Raw genomic sequence first — 19,740 nt, 5'->3', positions numbered from 1 at the left:
GATGACGGTAATGTATCGTGCTGACTGTTTCTTATAAATTTTAAATAATCAGCATACTTCAAGCCGCTTTATGTATGATCGGCACACATTGTGCCAGAAAACACGAAGAGACATTTGCGTTAAAAGCCACTGACACAATACCCTGTTCAACTTTTCATAATCCTGGTTTATCGTATCGATCGGATCGTCAAAGTCAGGAATATTTTAAATGGGTAGTAGAATAGATAGTGCGATATATCTTTCTATCTACCTGCCATAAAATTTTCAAATAAAAAATGACTTGTTCTTCAAAATTAAATATTTATGTACATATTATTTTCATGCTTTCGAAAGTGATATAATTTAAAACTTGAGACTATGATAAGTATATCACGTTAATTTGTAATTTCACTCAGATATATCACTTTTTCAAATTCTCAAATTCAATTTATCGCTACAAAAGTAATAACTTGTATAACTCATTAAAATAATTTACTGTGTATCTTGAGAAAACTTCTCGTTGCTCTTTCATCTCAAAGATCGATGCAACATATATGCGTAAATGTCTAAGTTTGGACCGTATTTTATGATGCACAAGGAACACAAGAGATGGATTGTATCGATTCAAGCGCAATTTTTAATATCATACCTCTCGTATATAAAATTACGAAAACGCTTCTATTTCTATGTTTTATTTCAGCGACAGTATAATTTCTTGTTTTTATTAAATAGTTGTTGTTGGTACATTTTGTTTTTACATTCACGGGATGAGTAAAGAAATACGAAACCGAATAAAAATAATAATACGAATAACCACGACACTCTCCCGTTAGGTCGATCGATATTTGCAGTACATGACAATTAACGACTTTTACGAACTTTAATACGTAAAGTAATTTTTTGATGAAGAAAAATTGTTCCTTCAAACTTATTAAGAAATCAAACTGATTCTATCATTGATAATCAGGTAGGGGCTTAATAAGTAATCTGTTAAATGAATATCCTGTTTTTTAATTATGAGAGAGAAAGAGGATAGAATCTGGAAGCACTATATAAATTATGCATTTAATAATTAATCCATGATTTCTATTTTATAATTAATATTCTCTTCACGACTATGTTTTGAAGAATAGAATTGTATGATATTTTAATCAAATCAAAAATTTTTGTACGTAAACTGTGGAACACACATTACATATTTTTGTATTAAGGTTCATGTATAAAGGCAGACGACAAATGAATGAATGCAAGATACAAAAGTGTTCTTACGTTGTTTTCCAATCGACTGATTCAATCCAGACAAAGCTTCGCGATCGACGGATGCGCCGGTCGGATGTACGGAAAGTGTCGAATTTTTCTTACACTTTGTAAAATCGTATTCGTGTCTCGCGAAAGCTTCGGGCGACACGTTCCGCCTGTCAGTAGGCGCGGCGACAGCATTTTTCTCAGGCCTTTCCGCGAGATCCCGGACGATTGCGTGGGGATATGCACACGATGCAGGCGAAAGGGCGTATACGGCCGTGCTATTTGTGTGTTTGCCGACCAATATTGAAATATCCTCTCTTACATTTAATATTACGGGAGCAAATGCGACGCATGTACGCACATACATTCACGCGTATAGTATGTACGCGCGTATACGACACGAATACATGAAGTGCGTTCGTCTCGCTCTGTCTCTTCGTCTCCATCCCTCGCACTTCTGGATAGCATGCGTCGCGCGGTGAAATCGAAGGATGAAGCGAGGATGAATTCACCGCGCACGACTCGGTGTATACAGAATTCCATTCGGATAGAATACAAATAGGAAATATGTTTACACATCGAAAGCATTCCGAAGTATACGCTGCGTTACACCTCCGACGCATCCGTCGTGTACATTGCCGCGACATTTTTTTAATCCCGATGTATGTGTACTCAGCGCGGAATTTCGTTTCAATTATATAAGAGTTTACAGTCCCCGATTTTACGGTCTATAGTTTTCGATCGTTAAAAAATATTCTGGAAATAGTCGCGCGTATTTCCGATTTTTCTCTTAGGTCGAATGCAAAAAACTCGACATAAAAGGTTGGATGTAAAAAAAAGAATAAAAGTCACTTTTTTAAACTTACTCTTTGTTCTAAATTTGATAAATTATAAGTATACACATTTAGAAGTTACATGATAGGAGAAATTCGAGGAGTAATATTTTGTACATTTTCCAGATAAATTTCAATTTTTTTTAATTATATATATATATATATATATATATATATAAATAAAGAGGAAAATAAGAAAAAAAGAGGGTCTCTTGTTTTCCCGGACCCCTATGTTCAGCTTGCTAAATCATTAGTATGCCGCTGTTCAATGCTGGTTTGAGATTGCATTAACGACTGCATTAAGAGACAGTTTCCAGTGATGTAGCTCAATTGTAAGCACGGCTCGAATCAAAGGCATAGATGGGAAATTACCGTCGAAAGCGACGCGTTGTGCCAATATAAGGACAATCGACAGCAATTATGCGGGCATGAAAAGGGTACGCAGGTAGTGAGAAATGCATTGGACGATCGTGGGAGGAGAGGAGCGGGGGGGGGGGGGGTTGCAGTTACATACATACAACGGAAACTTTACCAGAATAACAGCGACGAAACGAGTTTGCGTTATTTAGTGGTTAGCCTCTAGTTCTGCCTATTCGGATTAATTAAAGTGGAAAGGCGGCGACGGTGCTCGTTCGCTCGTTTCCTATTGCATGCAATTGGGATTTCTTGGCGTCGTGCCAGTTTTGTTTGAACATTGTTGTTTTCGCGATCAGAATCCCGTCGAACCCTGTTGTCGTCGCACGAGGAGGGTCGGTCTTTTGACGAAGCGTCATTTAAGATAACGAACGCTCTCCTCTCTCTCTCTCTCTCTTTCTTTGTCTATCTCTCTCCCTCGCGTCTCTCGCCTTGCTCGTCTTTGTACAGCGAAAAACAACGGAGAGGATCCGCTTCTCTCCGAGGGTATATCGGGTAACGTCGCTCTTTTTCCTTTATCCTCCTTTCTTGCCCGTTCTACCTCAACCATCGGGTTCCTCCCACCGCGAAAGGAGAGTAACTCACTCAAGCTCCCTCCGCGTAGCCGGTGTCATAAGTCAACCCCCTGGGTAAAGGGTGGTCTAATGGGCCCGGGAGAGCTTCTTTAGGGGGAATCGCGGCGACGATGGAAAAGACGCCGGTGAAAAAGGAGGCGGAGAATGCGCCCGTCTCGCTATAGTCGAAGGAGAAGAGGGATGAACGGTAGGGCTTAAGGGACCGGATGAGAAGGAGCGCACATTCGGGAATTTCAGCATAAGTGTTAAGCCGAAAATGTTCATTCTATCCCGGAGCTTGTTTCGAACTTCGTTGCTCCCTTTCGCCGCTCGATGCAGCTCGCTGCGCGAAAGCACACCAACGTGCCCCCCGAGAATCGACATCGAGCTGTTTACGGTGTGAGTTTCAGCGGTGGATCGCGCGAACCGATTTAACAACACCGTTGGTCATTGTGCCACATCGAGTTGTGTGTGTGACGCGGCTGTATTAATCGATGCTACGATATCAAAGGTAATGAACTGCAACATGAGGAGTTTGTAAGCGGCCGTAGCGCAGGATAATTGTAACATTCGAAGCTATAATTACTGCATCCGTTGACAGGACACCGTAATTAACTTCCGCAGGATTAGTACCAACGAATATCAAAATCGTGAGACAAGTAGTAATGAACGGAATAGTCATCAAAGTAGACAAAAGCGACAAACATGGGGAGCAAAAAAATAAAGTGATAAGAATATTGCGCTCGCGCGTCGTTTGCGTCAAACTTGGTTTTCTCTTCATTATTAACTCGGACTATAATGGAATTGGGAAAAATCTTGCCGCGTAGATCGTGTTGGCGACGTGTTTACACAAAAGGCACGTGCAGCTCTTCCGTCGTTCACTCCGATGAAACGCGAGGGTCGTGTTAATTCGACTCGCGGTCGGTTTACTTCAAGCACGACGATGATTAAGAGTGCCGTGGTTACGCGCAGTCGTAAAAATGCCGGCACAGGGTGGTTAGGCCTTGGGAAACATTGCGTGGAGAGAGAGTTAAAAATGAAGCGCGTGTGATAAGGACACTAACCGCGGACATTATAGCGGACCTCGTTGTATTATCACGGCAATAATCGCGGGGTTTAAGCCACTGCCCGCCGAGAAGCTTGAAGGGTTCTTTATTTTAAATAATGCCGATCTCAAGTCCTTCCTTTTTCTTCGGGCTTCACCTCCTTAATAGCGAGTGTTATAACGAACGAAAGACATAAAATATAAATAAAGATCCAATATAAGAACCAACAATTTCACAAGTATATAAAACTTGATATCGAAACTTTTATGTATGAAACAAATCTCTCTTTTTTAACGCGGTTATTATCTCTCTCTAGTGCTTCCAATTTTATTATCGTGATTTCATCGTAGGTGTTCGCGGTGGTGGTTTAGAAAAGTCTATTCTTCTTTCATATTTTTTTTCATCTTCTTTAATCCTCCAAGACAATCTAACCTGCACTATCCCGTCGGAACGCGGTGCCTTCCGTTAGGTTTAAGTCGCGCTACTACTATATTATGCCTCTTGTACCGACGTTCGGCTCTCGCTCATCAAGCGCCGGCGGCTTTACGCGGGGAATTTTACGAGTGTTGACGAAGCGCTAACCGACGCTCTTCGCTTTTACCCCGTCGCGCACCATCACTTCGTCCGCGACTTTACGAGCGGAGAACTGCGAAATATAATTTAACGATTCGCCGTGTTAAGTTTTGCCTGCGCGTCGTTGCGCTTTCTACATGCGGGGCGACGCCGCCGCACGAGCAGCCGCGAGAAAGAGAGATTTTCTCGAGGACCGTCGCACAAACCGAGCCAGACCGCCTTTCAGCAGGGCGCGCTCCGCTGAAGGTTAAATGAAACGTTAAACTGCTTTAACTTATGCGCCCGCGTATCTAATTAAATTTGCCGTCGCGTAATCGCGCGTTCTCTGAATTCTCTCCGGGAGAACGAGCACGACTTATCGGCGCGGGCTTAGAATGCGCTTAATATGTTGCTCACATGTTGCTCGCGCGGAGCGAGCCTCGCGTGTCCACGCGAAATTCTTAATTCTTCATAAGATCTCATAATCCTGTGCTCGTACATTTTTCACACTTTTCTCATACGCTGTAATATGATTATATTCCATATCACGGACCAACACTTCTTTTTCCACCATACTTATTAACTATTTGAATACATAGAGGTAAAGTTTGAAAATACATTCAAAATTCATTTAACGTGTGTAGATTTAAAAGTAGCTACAAGTTCTATGACTTTTTACAGCAAGACTGGGACCTAATATGATTCAATATAGTCTGCGTTAATCCGTTTTAAGGAAAAAAAAAAATTAATTATTACTATTACACATATGACGTACGTGTCGCTGGGGAAGCTTATGTTTTTACAGCTCTTAGATTGCAGACGTGTTAATGCGTGAAATGCGATGAGATCTCGCGGAGTTTAATCGCATACAGTGAAAATGTGAGGGAGCAGTTTCGTAGTCTCAAGCGCTACTCTATGACAAGCAAGAACGCTTTGATATCGTTAATGTACATCGCGGATGTAGCTATTCCCGTAAATTAACACAAACAATGGCATATACCGAGTATCTGGGCCACGAGCGTGCGAGCGCGCGCGCGGGGACCCCAGCCAGATATTGCGCGGCGAGTTAAAATTTTAACAATGGTTTAATTCCCGTCGACAACGCGAGAGTTAAAACACGCCTAGCAAATTTAATCTACGAGATTTGAATAATATGTATGCACACGCAATTTTCGCATAATTCTATATGTAACCGGTGCGAAAAGCGGATGAACCGCCGCGTGAAAAGCGTCTATTGTCTTCCGTCAGTCGTCTTCGTAAAATATCCGCCACTCTTTACATTTCTTCCGTGTTGAATTTGTGTTCCTCTCGTTCTCGCAAAAATTTGCACGCGTGGTTGCATTTTTTAAACAGAATTGAATTAAATATATCCGCAAAAAGTACTACAATGCGCGGTGTTATAAAAATCGGAATCCCTTTTTGATACGTATTTCAATGCATACATTTTATATCATATTTTTACATTTGTTATAAATTTTTCAATATATATGAGCAATAAAATGTACTAATAAAAAGTAAAATAAACTATATAAAATTTTTATATACTGAGAAAATACTTATAAATTTAATTATGAGATGTAATGTTTCACCAAAATAAATCCTGAAATATGTCAAAATTAAATTTTATTTTTAGCAAATAAATCAATTAATAAGAAAAATATAATATTTCACAGAAATGTATTCCGCCTAGACAATTTTTTTGTAACTAATAAGTATGGGAAAAAACGTCACGAGTAATATTTGCTTCTGAATACTTTGGCTTTTTTTCAGTGTACCTTAATGCAATATTTAATTTTCAGAATTAAAAAAAATAATTTTCACAGTAGTTTTCCGATAAAAATCCTCATAGTTTATTTGCGCTTAGATGCTATCGCCCAACGCTAGTTTTCGTTAATACTTTTTGTTTTTTTTTCTGTAATTACGGAATAGGCTTTGGAAAATGGATTGCGTATACCGAGAAGTTTGCGTTTTATTCTGGGAAAACACGATGTGTCGAGTGCAACGATCGATGGCGTATGTTGTTTTTTGGCGTCGCTCTCTGATATTCGGCGGCAACCAGTTCTTGTTTCGAGATAAAACATAGCGGAACGATGAAAAACTCTGTCAAGAATGCATCATCAGCCCCACTCGAAAATTCCCGAAAACGCACCGCAATCTATCGTACGGCGACTCGCAAACGCGTTAACGGTTCCGCACGCGATAGGTACGAACGACGCGCGCGCGCGCGTACAATTTTCGGGCGGGCTTTCGCTTAACGAGTTCGAGGACAGGTAAGATTTACGAGAAAAATGCTTGTCAGCGCGGGGATGGAATTTATGAAAACTCTCGTTTCATCCCCGCGGTCGACTCTGTCAGCCACTCTCCCACTCGTCTGCCTCCGTTCTACTCACCGTCCCTTTTCTTTTCCGACATGCTCTTTCCTCCTTATTTCTCGTCCATCCATTTCCCTCGCGTGAAACTTGGTGCGCCGCTATATCCAGAAAGTACATCGACTTGCGATGTACTTTTCGCGATACATTAAGGCGTATATTTTATGGGACGTGCGTATAACGCGAGACGGCGCGGTAGTAGGCAGCATACCGTGGATGTACGCGCGCCATCGACTCGGGGATACGAAGTCGCGAGAAGACACGCGAATAACGTTAAGGGTGCGAGCGAGTGACTGATGCGACTCCGGGGGTGGCGTCTCATCCGGGCAAAGGGGAGGAGGGGTTATCAACTCCTCTCCGTTAAATTACACTTAACTCGATTTTACGGCCGACATCGTTGCCTTCATCTCCAATAAAAAGTCACACGATGACAAATAATCGTAAATGTATAGCTCCCATCGGCAAATTTTATCTGGTAAGCGACGTAATTGAATGTGCATCGTGCGAAGGTAAAAATCACTTTAGTCATCGTGAACGTTTTATTCAGCCATTTTTGCATTACTGGATTAAAATGAAACAATTGTGAAGTATATCTCACTAAACTACAGACATTTACTATTTTTTTTTTAACTTTACTTTTTCTACTTTTTCTAGTTGCACGCCATCTCTCGAAACTGTTAACGAAATCGAAAAAACTCGCGTTGTATTCCAAATAAATTTATTGACATTTTATTACAGCCGCCATTAAGGACAGTATATCGTCGTTTGAATCATTACTGCGATAATAGGCAAACTTTCCTTCCGTGGTACAAAAACACTAAAAATACACACCGTTATTCCTCCCATCTAATTACAATAATAATAGCCGCGTAACGCGGCCCGCCTCGATGCCGCACGAATTTACATAAACGTCCGGCGTACTTCATTATTGCGGCTATCGATCGTGGAAACAACCGGGGGGGGGGGGGGGTGGGAATTGGGCCGACTCATTCGAGGGTGTATCTCATTTAGATTCCCATTCTCGATCGTCCCGCGATTTTCATAGCCGGTCGAAGCTTTGCTCTGCGGTGGACCGCCGGCGAAGCGCACACGTGCCAGCCGCGTATTTCCGGTCGAATGCATCTCGCCCGTCAGAATGAGTTTTCTCCTCCCCTGTGGCTTTTCTTTATGGCAATTTCTAGCAAGATTGCCGCATCGCGCGCACACGCCCGCGTACATCGATGCGGTACACGATCCCGAGATGCATGCGGATGCCGTCAGTGGGGTATGCAAACGTATCTATAATACATAATGCGCACACGCGTCAGGTGTGCGCGCCGTGTGCCGCGGCAATGTGTGCGCGCGTGTGTGTGTGTGTGTGTGTGTGTCGCGTGTGTACACGCGTTGCATAGCAGCCGAACGGCTCTGCCGCATCTAATGTACACTTTTCACGTCGCGGCAAACTGCGGCGGGCACCGTAAAGATAGCCCCGGGGAAGAGTGCACGCTGCCGGTATTACGTGACGTGCCGCTCGATAATGATACCACCGCCGCATGATAAAAACAAAGTGAGCGTGTTATACAAACGCATTCGCGTTTGTACCTGCGTGGAGGCGCGCGCTAGGCCCCGCTCGCTAACGATGAAGGCAGAGATAATGGGGAAGAGCATCGCGCTTTAACGAAACTCCGCGGCGCGTGTTGAAAATTATTCGTTCGCCTTTTGCCTTATCGTCCTCGCGTCTCGACTTCCTCACCCGGGGATATCGTTGATATATTTCGCGAGCAGTTCCCGCTTAACAATGATGCGACGATCGAGAACGATTCTCTCTGCTCAATTAGATTTAACCGCCAGGAGAAGAAGTTTGCGATAAAAGGACCTTTTTAGCACCTTTCAGGTGCGAGATTTAAATAGAATTTATATTTGCAGATCGCTGTGAGATTGCTGTGGCAATTTGTTCTTAATGTCTTACGCATAGATTGTGGCAGATTTTACAAGTAGTACGTCCATATTTTTAAAACGCCAGTGGTCAGGCAGATGTCATTTCTGAATTAACGAGCGCTGTATTTGGACAGATCGCGATCAAGAATTCTTATCGACACGCAAATGGACATTTGTAGCGAATTATCATCAAGTTATGCTTACAGAGTGATCTTTAGATTAATGTTCGTATGCAGATCTTGAATGTAGCGCCGTGTATACGTGTCAAATGTGACAGTAGTCACAGCGGAGCACGGGACCAGACACGCAAATGTACCGCCGACCGGCAGTGTACTTCCTGAATTATAAATAACGAGAGAGAGAGAGAGAGAGAAAACGTAACGTTAATAATATCTATATAAGCCGATTCCCTCATCTCGTATGCTTGATTATTGCCGACATTATCGTATCCCTCGCAGCCATATCGCGCAAAGTGCGACTCGAAATGAGAGTTCGCCGTCGGAGGTATCTTTGGTTCGCGCGTTCGATGTCTGGCTTTACGAACTTTTTATCGTTGCCGTCGTCAAAATTGGAAGACGATATGTAGCGATGCCGAGCGGATCGCCAAGAGTCGGATCGTTAAGCGGACGGAAGGAGAAAGTAGTACGAGTACGGTTTACGGCAGCCGGTCGGCTTATGAGCGCGCGGGCACGAAGCGGATGAGTGCGAGCGAGCTGAAGGGGGAGGCCAGGTGTGCTCTCGGCAAAACGAGATGGATGTGCTGGATGTTCGCGTATCGCGTGACCACTCGATCAACGCCGCCGCGAGTTGACAGTGACTTACGCACCCGGGCACTCAACGAGATATGACATGCGCCACTGGTCGCGCGCCGCGCCGATGGGACGCCCCCCATTGTTACTCTACCTGTGTACCCGCCAAACACCCTTAATCTTTCTATCTTTCATAGCCTTTGTCATCGTTCGATCGCTCACACACTCCATATTTCTCTCCCCTCGCCCCTTCCGCCTTTATCGGCCTACCGACTTCCTCCCCCTTCCGTCTCGCGAATAAAGTGCAACGTTCGTTGCACGCCGTGATAACGTCGTTTATTTCGCGCGCGCGGCGGCACTTTTTGCATTAAAAGCCGCGCTCTAAAATCGAGCTCGAGCTCGAGCTCGAGCCCTCGGGGACACGCGTTGCGCGGATAACGACGAACGGGCGACGATATTATAATAAAGCCCGATAATCGCGGGCTGATTGACAGGCGGTGGTTACTTACCGGAATCCAGAACCGTGTATCGTGGATTTGACGTGTCGATTGGCAGCATATCTCGTACCCAGGAGATGATAGGCGTCGGGGATCCGACCGCGGTGCAAAGAAGGACCGCGTTGTGGCCCATCTCGACTACCTTCGTCGTCGGCGCTTGAGTGATCATCGGGAAACCCATGGGCAGATTATCCGCTGTAATTGCAAAGAAAGACATTATTAGCCATTGTAGCAGTGCTTAAAAGTCGTTTATACGTTATAAGAAGCTGAAAATATGAAAGATATTAAAATATATTTAGAGAGAATAATGAGGGAGTTAATGCGTCTTTTGAGAAAATTCTCTGAGGAGCAAATGTAATAATCGTATACAAGATAGCGGATGCAGCGCAATTGAATAGAAACGTGATATTTCAAATAAGATGATCTAGTTAAATATTGCAATAAGTACATATTATTCTCAAAGTCCGTATATAAATTTTATGAGGTTGCTACTTGCAAGATCGCTGTATTAATTTTTCCTGAAAGCGGGGTAATCTGATTTTTGATATCTTAAGATAAAGCGCGAGTTCAACGAGTTCATTGAGCTATTACATGCTCGCATGAGCTTAATTGTATTTGTTCGAGCTTTTATACGTGCAGGCGTGTTTGCGCATGCCGAGTATAATCGATCAAAAATTTTTGACTGCTTCATCCGTTATTCATCTACAAGATGTATGATCTTCTTAGATATTAGAATAATCAAATAATGATATATAGCAGGGGCGAATACACGTACGTGGATTAGTTACACGAAGATAACATCTAGTCGAAAATATCGCGCGTGGTGGAAACACGTCAAAATATTCGACGTATATACACGTCTTTTACATTGATAGGAGGAAAACTTTGCGGTTCGTCAATTATATATATATATATATCGGACGTGTCGTGGAGTGGATCCGGATAGCCCTCTGTAGATCGTGGACGGCGACTGGTCTCGTGGGATCGAAAGTTAGGAAAAGCCACTGGAACTGGTCGGCCACGCCGTTCCCATTTCCCATCGCGGAAAACAGATCTTCCGTCCCTCGGAAGGCAGCTCGCTGATATGGATAGATGCGCCGGAATGCCGATGCGATCAGGAATGGAATCACAGAATTCAATATACCGTGCGGAGATCTTTTGAAAGGATCTTCCAAAAAAAAGATCAAATGCGCGAATTCTCGTTTGGAATTTTTATTTTTCCTTGGATGTTACATAATTGAAATGAATGTCTCGCAGAGGATTTTATTATTTATTAGTTTTCAGTTTTCTTCGTGTATTTCTGTTTTTCTTTTTACAACTTCTTAAAGCGATTGTGTGAAAGACATACAAATAATAGTATCAGTCAATATAAGTTCGTTTTTATGAATAAATTTTTTATAACAATAAAAGAAAAATATTTTATTAATAAAAGCAGACAAATGTTAGTCAAGATGTCATAAATGTTCGAGAAGAACGCTCTACTTTGAGAGAATCGATCTTTATAAAATAATAGTAGTACCACGACGATGTTCGAATCTTCGTGGCTCATATAATAGGCCATATGTTATGAGTCTGATCAATATCCAATTAAAAGATACGTTCGATAGAGATTGAGCGCGTCAAAGGAACGATGCACAAGTCGTGCGTGAAGTTTAGCCTTGGGGCGAGCAAGAAGATTAATTCGACCTGTTTCGAGGTACACGTGATCCGACCCACATCGCTCCCGTTCTTCATGTAATTACGACGACGCTACATTAATCCTTGGGGTGAACTCGTAGTTAAATCTAAGTTGGCGACGCGGCGTACGAAGTTCCGAACAACTCCTGCGATTGTCCTGCTTCCGTTTCGACGGCGCTCGTACGACAGAGATGAAGACAATTTACTCGACCGATTTAATAACGGCCTTCCGATACTAGTTGCTTACTTGAGACAGAATTTATCTTGCAATAAATGTGAAATTAGAGATCCAATGAAAAATATACTACAATTATATATGATTACATGATAAAATAGCATTTTCTAGACAAATCATACACGTATGGAAAAAGCCTTATACGTTTCAAATTTTTGGAGAGAGAAAACTTCTCTAGAATTATTCTATATTTGTACTCTATATTGAATTTCTCGTAGAAATGATGCTTTTCATTACGCATCGACTAAATTAAAATTTAAATCACAAAGATTTAATACGAGGTTTCCCATTTCATAAAGTTCGAATTACAATTTATAAAGAAGACAGCCCTGTAATTTTTATAAATTTAACTATCTGAGGTTAAAGTTACTGGCAAGCGAACTTGAGACTTATTACAAGGCCCACAAACTGGGTGAAAGTTCGCCCGTAAGGGCGTGATCAAACTGCAATTACCATCGACGCCTCGGGGTGGCTCTTAGAAAGTCCATCTTTCACAGTCTCGTCAATTACAAGAGCAATCGGAACTCGCGGACGAAGTTAGTGGTCGGCAAGTACTTTCGCGTATTCTGATCTACTCGTCTCTATTCGCGAATACATTTTAAACCAACGAACCTGTTGGAAGTCGGTAAGCCAGTCGTTCACTGACATAGAGATAGATATATTTGAAGATTAGCACAACTGCGTTCAGTCGCTTTGCGTCTTGTCTTTTGTTTTTTTTTCTCTTAAAACATTGTCTCTAGTCGTTAACATTATTCAAGCAGTCAATGTTTGAATAAACTGTAAAAAATTAAATTGCTTTTTCTTAATTTGTTCTGTTATTATTTTCTATTTGTCTACTTAATTTTCCTTATTGGAAGACTTTGTTCAATAATTAATTGAAATAGAAGCGGGGCTTTTATTATAAATGGGCATTTCTTTGGCTAAAAAAAATCTTTAAATTTATTTTTAGCTTTTTATTTGAAACGACATTATTATATCAAATAAATTTCCTTCATTTCAGAATGTCTGTTATTTGAAATATTAAAATATGCATCAGTAAAGAAATTAATTAAAGAATAATTTAGCACAATTTAATTTTCGTTCAAGTTACCGTTAAATCGAGATAAATAGGTGCATGAATTAATAACTTATTTTATCTGTCAAATTAACGGTTTTACTTTTAACATGAAAAGAGAGGGAAATTTAACTATCTCATTATATAATTTATTCGCTTCAACGAGACATTTAGCTTCATCGTTTTCCTGAGCATTATGATGAATGCCACATTCATGTACGTTATTATACATGTATCGAAAACATTTGGGCTAATAGAAGATGCACGAGATGTATAATGCGATTAAGGAATTGCCGGGCTTTCGTGTACACTAGACAAAGATAATACTAGACATCGCAGATATAGGTCAAGCAATTTACCGGCCATTTGCTAACATAGTTGTAACTATTGTGCATAAAGGAACTAGACGCCATTAGATAAGACGCCTCTTTCTTTCTTCCACCTTCTCGATGGAATCTGTTAAATTCAACGTTCGGATTCGCGTGCTATTAAACGCGAGGGAGAGAGAGGTCGACGGCGGAGAGAGCGATGCTCGACAACCTCCAGGATTTTCTCGAGGTCTTCCTCTCCCTATTGTCTTCTTCCGCGGCGCCGCTTCTTTGTCCTCGTTATCGTCCGAGTTATCCGACGCGCGGCTGCGCCAATTATATCGGCGGCCGAGAGAGCGCTTCGCGGTGCCGACAATAGAAATCGCCTGCAGACTTTCCGCGTGCTTTCCCCGCAGCCATTTCCACCCTCCTCTCTCCTTTTCCACCCGCTATATCCTTCTTCCTCCGTGCGCTTTCCTCCACCGGCGACAACAAACAATACAAGCACCCCGACGTCGACCGCGTCGCAACGACAACAAAGTCGTCGGCGAAGCTATTGTCCCCGCCTGGCGATCCGGCCACCGCGCGCCTTCCTCGTGTCCGAGGTCGCGCGACGACTATTGTACGACCGGACGACGACAGCGACGACAACGACGACAACGACGACGACGAAGACAGCTACGACGACGACGACGACGACGACGACGACGACGACGACGACCGCGGAAGACGTGATTTTGTGGGAATTTGTCTTCCTTCCCGTTCCCCTCGTTTTCTTCACAGCGTTCTTTCATTCCTGGTTTTCCTCTTTTAGGTACCTGTGATTTCTCGCTTTGCACGCCACTTGGCTATGCACGCAAATGTGCGCGCGTAAAAGCGCGGATATGATGGACCGGGCGCACGTGGACGAGTTATTGTCGAGGATGAACGCCCTTCCTTTTTACAATTTCTTTTTACGACGCTTTACTTTCTCTCCCTTTCTCTCTCGCTTTATCTCTATTCGCGCACACATCGAATTTTTTTTATCGTTATATTTGGATTTATGTTCGCCGCAACGCGATCGTAAGATCAGGGTTTCACGCGAGAAGAGATTTTTCTTTCCACGGAGATCCTTGCTCGACAAGGATACAGGACGCGAGATTAAGTTACAGACTGTGTACCTGTTCTGTTTAACTTTTCGAGATGACGAAAAATATATATCTAGTACACTTCCCTCACGTTGCTCGCAGATTGATCGCGCACAATTCTCTACGTGGAAACGCGAAGTGATTAAAGGCACGTCCACTCTAGTGATATTTTCTGTTGTGTTACTGTCTGACTCTAATAATGACTCCTCCACTGGCGACATTTGTCGTTCAATTCCCGCGTGACGGATCTTTAACTTTTTAATTAATGTGCACCACGATAACAATCGGAAGATACGATTTTATTAACGTGATGTAAAATCCATTTCGAATTGATGCTGTCGCGAGCAATTAAAATAATTAAAGGGAGTACTGATAAAAATTTTGTTAATAGAATACGGAATATCAACTATCACGCCAATGATACCCGGGCATCGATTAACTTCAGCTCAGACGCGGATATATGAAGAACGTTAAGGGATCGCGACGATTTGTTCTCTTTCGCGTTCTTACTCCCTCGTCCTCCATCTTCCGTCTTATCACATCATCCAGCAGGGTCCGCGCTTCGTCCAAGTGAAACACAATGGAGAGAAATCAAGGAGGAATGATCGGGTTCAAATAGCTCGTTTTACTCCCATCCCTTTAGTTTCGCTCGTTCGGAGGATCCTTTTATCGTTACTTTCGACGTCACTTTTCGCGTCGCGATCGTAAGATTTCAAGGTACACACTCCACGGGAAGAAAAGGAGAGAAAATGCTGCGCTTTTTTGTGTTCGACGTTTCCGTGAAGGGTCGGTCGGCGGCGGTCGTGAAAAAAGGTTCTGACTGATCTCTTTGGCACCCTCGTTTTACGAGGAGACGCTTACGTACAGGCGATAAAGGAATTGTTTTCTTAGAGGGTCGAAGTTATATGTATAAAGGGCCCGGCACAGAGCGCTCTTTTAGAGGCGAATGATACGTGCGGCGAGCGCTTCTTCGGGATTTTGTTGACTCTTCCCGCTCCGACGATTCTGCGAGCAATGTTCTAGTCGGTTACGTAACATGTATTTCCGCAAAATTTGCGCGTTGCCGAGCCGCAACTATGTTTACCATCGGCTGCAAATATTTGTTCTACCTCAGCCGGTGGCGAAAACGAATATAATAGGAATAAATCGTAATTTTAACAGTGCTGTTTCGTGTATTTGATTGAGCAACAGGTGATCAATTCGTGCGGTCCCCCGAAACGCTCTCTTCTGTGTTATCATTCGGCTCATACATAATTGATAACGGGTTAAAGCAAATGTGAGGGCCGATCTATTGACGGAAAAAATAGCGAAGCGAATAAGGGGGAAAATGAATTTGTCGGTGTCGTCGTGTTACGACGAAATCGCTATGAGATAACCGGATGTACGACAGTTACGAAATCGGCGATTTCTCACGGGATCTAGAGAATCAGGGGGGGGGGGAGGGGGGGATGGTTCGCGCGAGAGTGGCACACGGTCGGATCTCTGAAATATCGACGGCTTACGGGGTCGTGTCGCGAGGACGAGGGTGCGTGCCGAATCATCGTTTGTCGCGCATAAATTCTCGTCTGTAAGCGCGAGCGTATCGCTGCGGTAGGCCTCGCGCGCGGTCGACTTTGAAATTCCGACCGAGAATCAACCGTCCGACATAAATAACACGTCGTAACTGAGGGGAAATAATAAATTTCCGTTTTCCGTCTTTCCGGCGCGAGATAGCGTATCGCAGCGGCCCGGTGTAATACAAAAAACGTGACTGGCGCTCGAATAATCAGTGTATTTCGAGAGAAAAAGCAGAGCCCGGGGTAGATTCGCGCCCCCCTTCCCACTCCCCCGAAAGAAAATCGATATCGTCAGGCGTCACGCGTCTCGCGCCTCCTTTCTCGATGGTTGAATCGAATCGCCTTCGACTTTCGTAATCGGAGTCGCAAATATTCGTCGCAGTGTATCTCGCGATACATACCCCGGGTGCGGCATCTGGAAACGACATCTCCAGAGAGACGTGCAGCCTTCAGACCTCGCGACGAACGGAGGCCGTTACGTTGTGACGTCGGGTCCCAATGTTCCAGTCAATTTGGAACGATCGAAGGATCCGGGTACTTTCGCACGAATTTCAAATATTCACAGAAAAGCACGGAGCAGTCTATATATTTTCACATTCTTTCAATCTCGTTTTTCAAATATTTCTTTTAAAGAAATACATAAAAACAAAAGATACATTCCTGTAATCACGTTTGTAAGTCAATTTAGATATATCGCTGTAATAATTAGGCGTGTCTCGGAGTTTGCTTATTCTTAGGATAGGCTCGATAGAAGTAAATTTTTCATTTCAACGTTTTTGATGAGATTTCCTTTGCATCTCATTCAGACGCAAGATTGGGAACTACGAGAAGGCAATCAGACTTCGATAGTTCTCCGCTATCCGGCTGCGAAATATTCTGCCAATTCACTTGAAACTTTCGTAGTGGTCGACCTTCTTCTTGTGATCTTTGTGTGTTGACTGGTTGTGAAGTTTCTATCCCCGAGGAGATACTAGAAAGTAACCCGGGGCACTTCGATACGTCCCGAGACACTTGAGAAGTTGCCGGATGAAAGAGTGACAGGCCAACGGGTTCGATGGGGTTGTACCTGGGTCAGGGGGAGAAACTACCACCACGAAGATTTGCATGCAGGATGTCGGATGGCGGAGTTTCCATTCACCGCGGGTGGTACAATTTAGGCGATATATCTACAGGTATGGAAACGATCTTGTTGCGGTCCGCAGGGAGTATTTTCCGCGCATCGAAAGCAACCGCAGGCTACAAGATGTTACAACAATTATGTAAAACCGTAAATAGATGACGATGTTTAGATTATATTGTCGAATGCTTTCGTATTGCTTCTTTTCTGAGAAATTTCAAAATGTATATGGTAATGAATATTACGAGAATATTAATAATAAGACAATACAACAATATTCGATGAGCAGCGTAACAATAGATCATGTAATACGTGATTGACAATGCATGTCGGATATAATTAGAACGTAATAAATGCCGAGGTATAAAATTTACTGGATTTATTAGGTCATATTTATTTATAGATTATATTAATTTTGAATCAATTCTTTCAATAATTGACTCTAATAATTTTGGACTCATATGTTTAAACATATAAAAAATATAAATAAACAATAAATCTCTATTCTTAATTTAATTTAGAATAGACTCTGATAGATTTGTAATTTGGAAATAGAAAGATAAAAGTTAAAAAATAAAATCTGCGACTAATGATGAACTTCTTTGATCTTTTGGTAAAAACAGATTTAACTCCAATATGAAAATATTTGCAAAATAGTTTTTAAATATCCTGTTTTATTTTTAATACTGCTATACAAGATAGTGATGTAGCAAAACTGTCTATTTAATAAATGAGCAGGACATCTTTTTTATAGATGTAATACAACAATAAGATACGACGAATCATCACACTAAGTGTAAGATAAAAGCAATTTCTCTTTAGTAACAATTTAAATATCTAACGCACGTTCAATCCGCTAAGTCATCAAATGCTATTAACTTTCACGATTTCGTAATTGCTCCCGTATTTCTTGATGTCTCGTAACACTAAATTATGTTAGCGCCAGGACGTAGTACGAATAAACGGATGACTCGGCGGGTTTGCAATGGCACCGGAGCGAATGCAGTGGTACGTACGCATCCATAATGATCGCGTCATCGTCTGAAATAAAATTCACGTCCAGCCACGGAGGCAAAGGGAATTAATCGCTGTCGGTTCCAAGTGAGAGCGCCGACCAATAAGGGACGTGCCAATAAACCACGTAGGATAAAATCCGCCGTAAAAGTCTCAGGCAAACGCGCCTTCATAATTCAAGCATATGCGGCGATGCAGCTGCAGGCGTACTTTCTGGACATGGACGTATTTATGGGGTGTCCCAGAAATCGCATAATTTTTCTCTACATTTTTTAGCAACAATTTGATTGGATGCTCTCTTTCAATCTGTTGATTTCTAATAATAAATATTTCAGTAAGTTTTAAATTAAATTACTCTAATAATAAGTAATATTTTAACAAGTTTTAAATTACGTTATTTCAAAGCAATTCTTAAAAAGTTGATTAAGAACAAGGCCATTTGTTTGCTCTTCATTTTTGCATTGCTTGTATTTTAATTAGTAATGCATTAATTAACGTCGAAATACCAGTAATTCTCTTGCTGGAAAGAAATCGATTTAAATTAAAATTGAAAGAATGAAAGAGCTTGCTGCGGTGTGCCTGGAACGCCCCGTATATACCCTCATATATTGGCTTCGCGTCATTTCAAGAGAAATCGATCTATGCGAAATTGCCCTGAGTCGCAGAAAAAGAGCCCCTCGAGTTCGGGACGCCGCCGGTGCAAATCGCTTCAAAACGAAGCGAAGAAAACGTCACGAAATCGAGGAATTAAGTTCGGGAATGGCGAAACGATGCGATCAATTTCTTACCGGAGATGCGTTCACTTGCTGACACAGCGTGAAAACTTCTCCTTAAAACATATCGTTTTTTGATGTATCTGTAACTTTTAATTTTATATTTGTGCACCAAAGATTAGCTAGACAACATGTTGTCATTAATATCAACAAAGACTCGTTAAAAAAATTCGCAGATTATTTCGCAGAGGAGGAAGTTATCTCGTTTTTTAAGGATCTTTATCTGATTCGGTAGAAAAAGAAGAAAAGTATACGATAAATTCAAGGATTAAAAGCTATAAGGCTCCTCTCGATAGCGACGTTACGCGTCAGAGTACGTCGCGATTTAACGAGATTGCGCGAATGACATTTGGTCGCCTTTCCTCCTTCACGGTACGCTCATTTTTCTCGGATGCGATTGGAGAAAATCCGAGAACCGTGCGCGTGGGCGGGTTGTAATCGCTTCGCCAACAACAAGCGTACGCCGAGCGTCACGCTAGTTAACTTCATTAAACGAAGAACCGGGGCGGCGTGCAGGCTACATTACCGGAATATAAAAGCTTGTCTCTCGGAGTTGCACTAATGTCCCGATGCCGGCGGCAGGTGGTGTAAAAGGATACAGGAGAGCAGACGGTAGAGAGAGGGTTGAACGGGTGGGCTCGTAATATCCGAGCTACCCTCTCAACGAGTCGGCCCGCCTTAACAGGGCCTCGCATTGAGTAGGTTGGTTTCGAGCGCCGGCTCT

The 19,740-nt window shown here is 42.5% G+C and overlaps 1 protein-coding gene across 10 annotated transcripts in view; it reads right to left on the bottom strand.

Moving 5' to 3' along the window:
- LOC105840160 (tyrosine-protein phosphatase Lar) overlaps positions 1–19,740 on the bottom strand; it is a 403,816-nt gene that overhangs the window by 28,612 nt on the left and 355,464 nt on the right. For all 10 annotated transcript variants that reach the window (XM_012686967.3, XM_012686969.3, XM_012686974.3 and 7 more), the window contains one exon: positions 10,168–10,350. In XM_012686967.3, the coding sequence (XP_012542421.1) occupies positions 10,168–10,350 (183 nt within the window). The remainder of the gene's footprint in view (positions 1–10,167; positions 10,351–19,740) is intronic.

The sequence above is a fragment of the Monomorium pharaonis genome, chromosome 6 (assembly GCF_013373865.1).
Source record: "Monomorium pharaonis isolate MP-MQ-018 chromosome 6, ASM1337386v2, whole genome shotgun sequence".
In the NCBI taxonomy this organism is placed as follows: Eukaryota; Metazoa; Arthropoda; class Insecta; order Hymenoptera; family Formicidae; genus Monomorium; species Monomorium pharaonis.
This window is presented reverse-complemented; position numbering and strand designations above follow the sequence as displayed.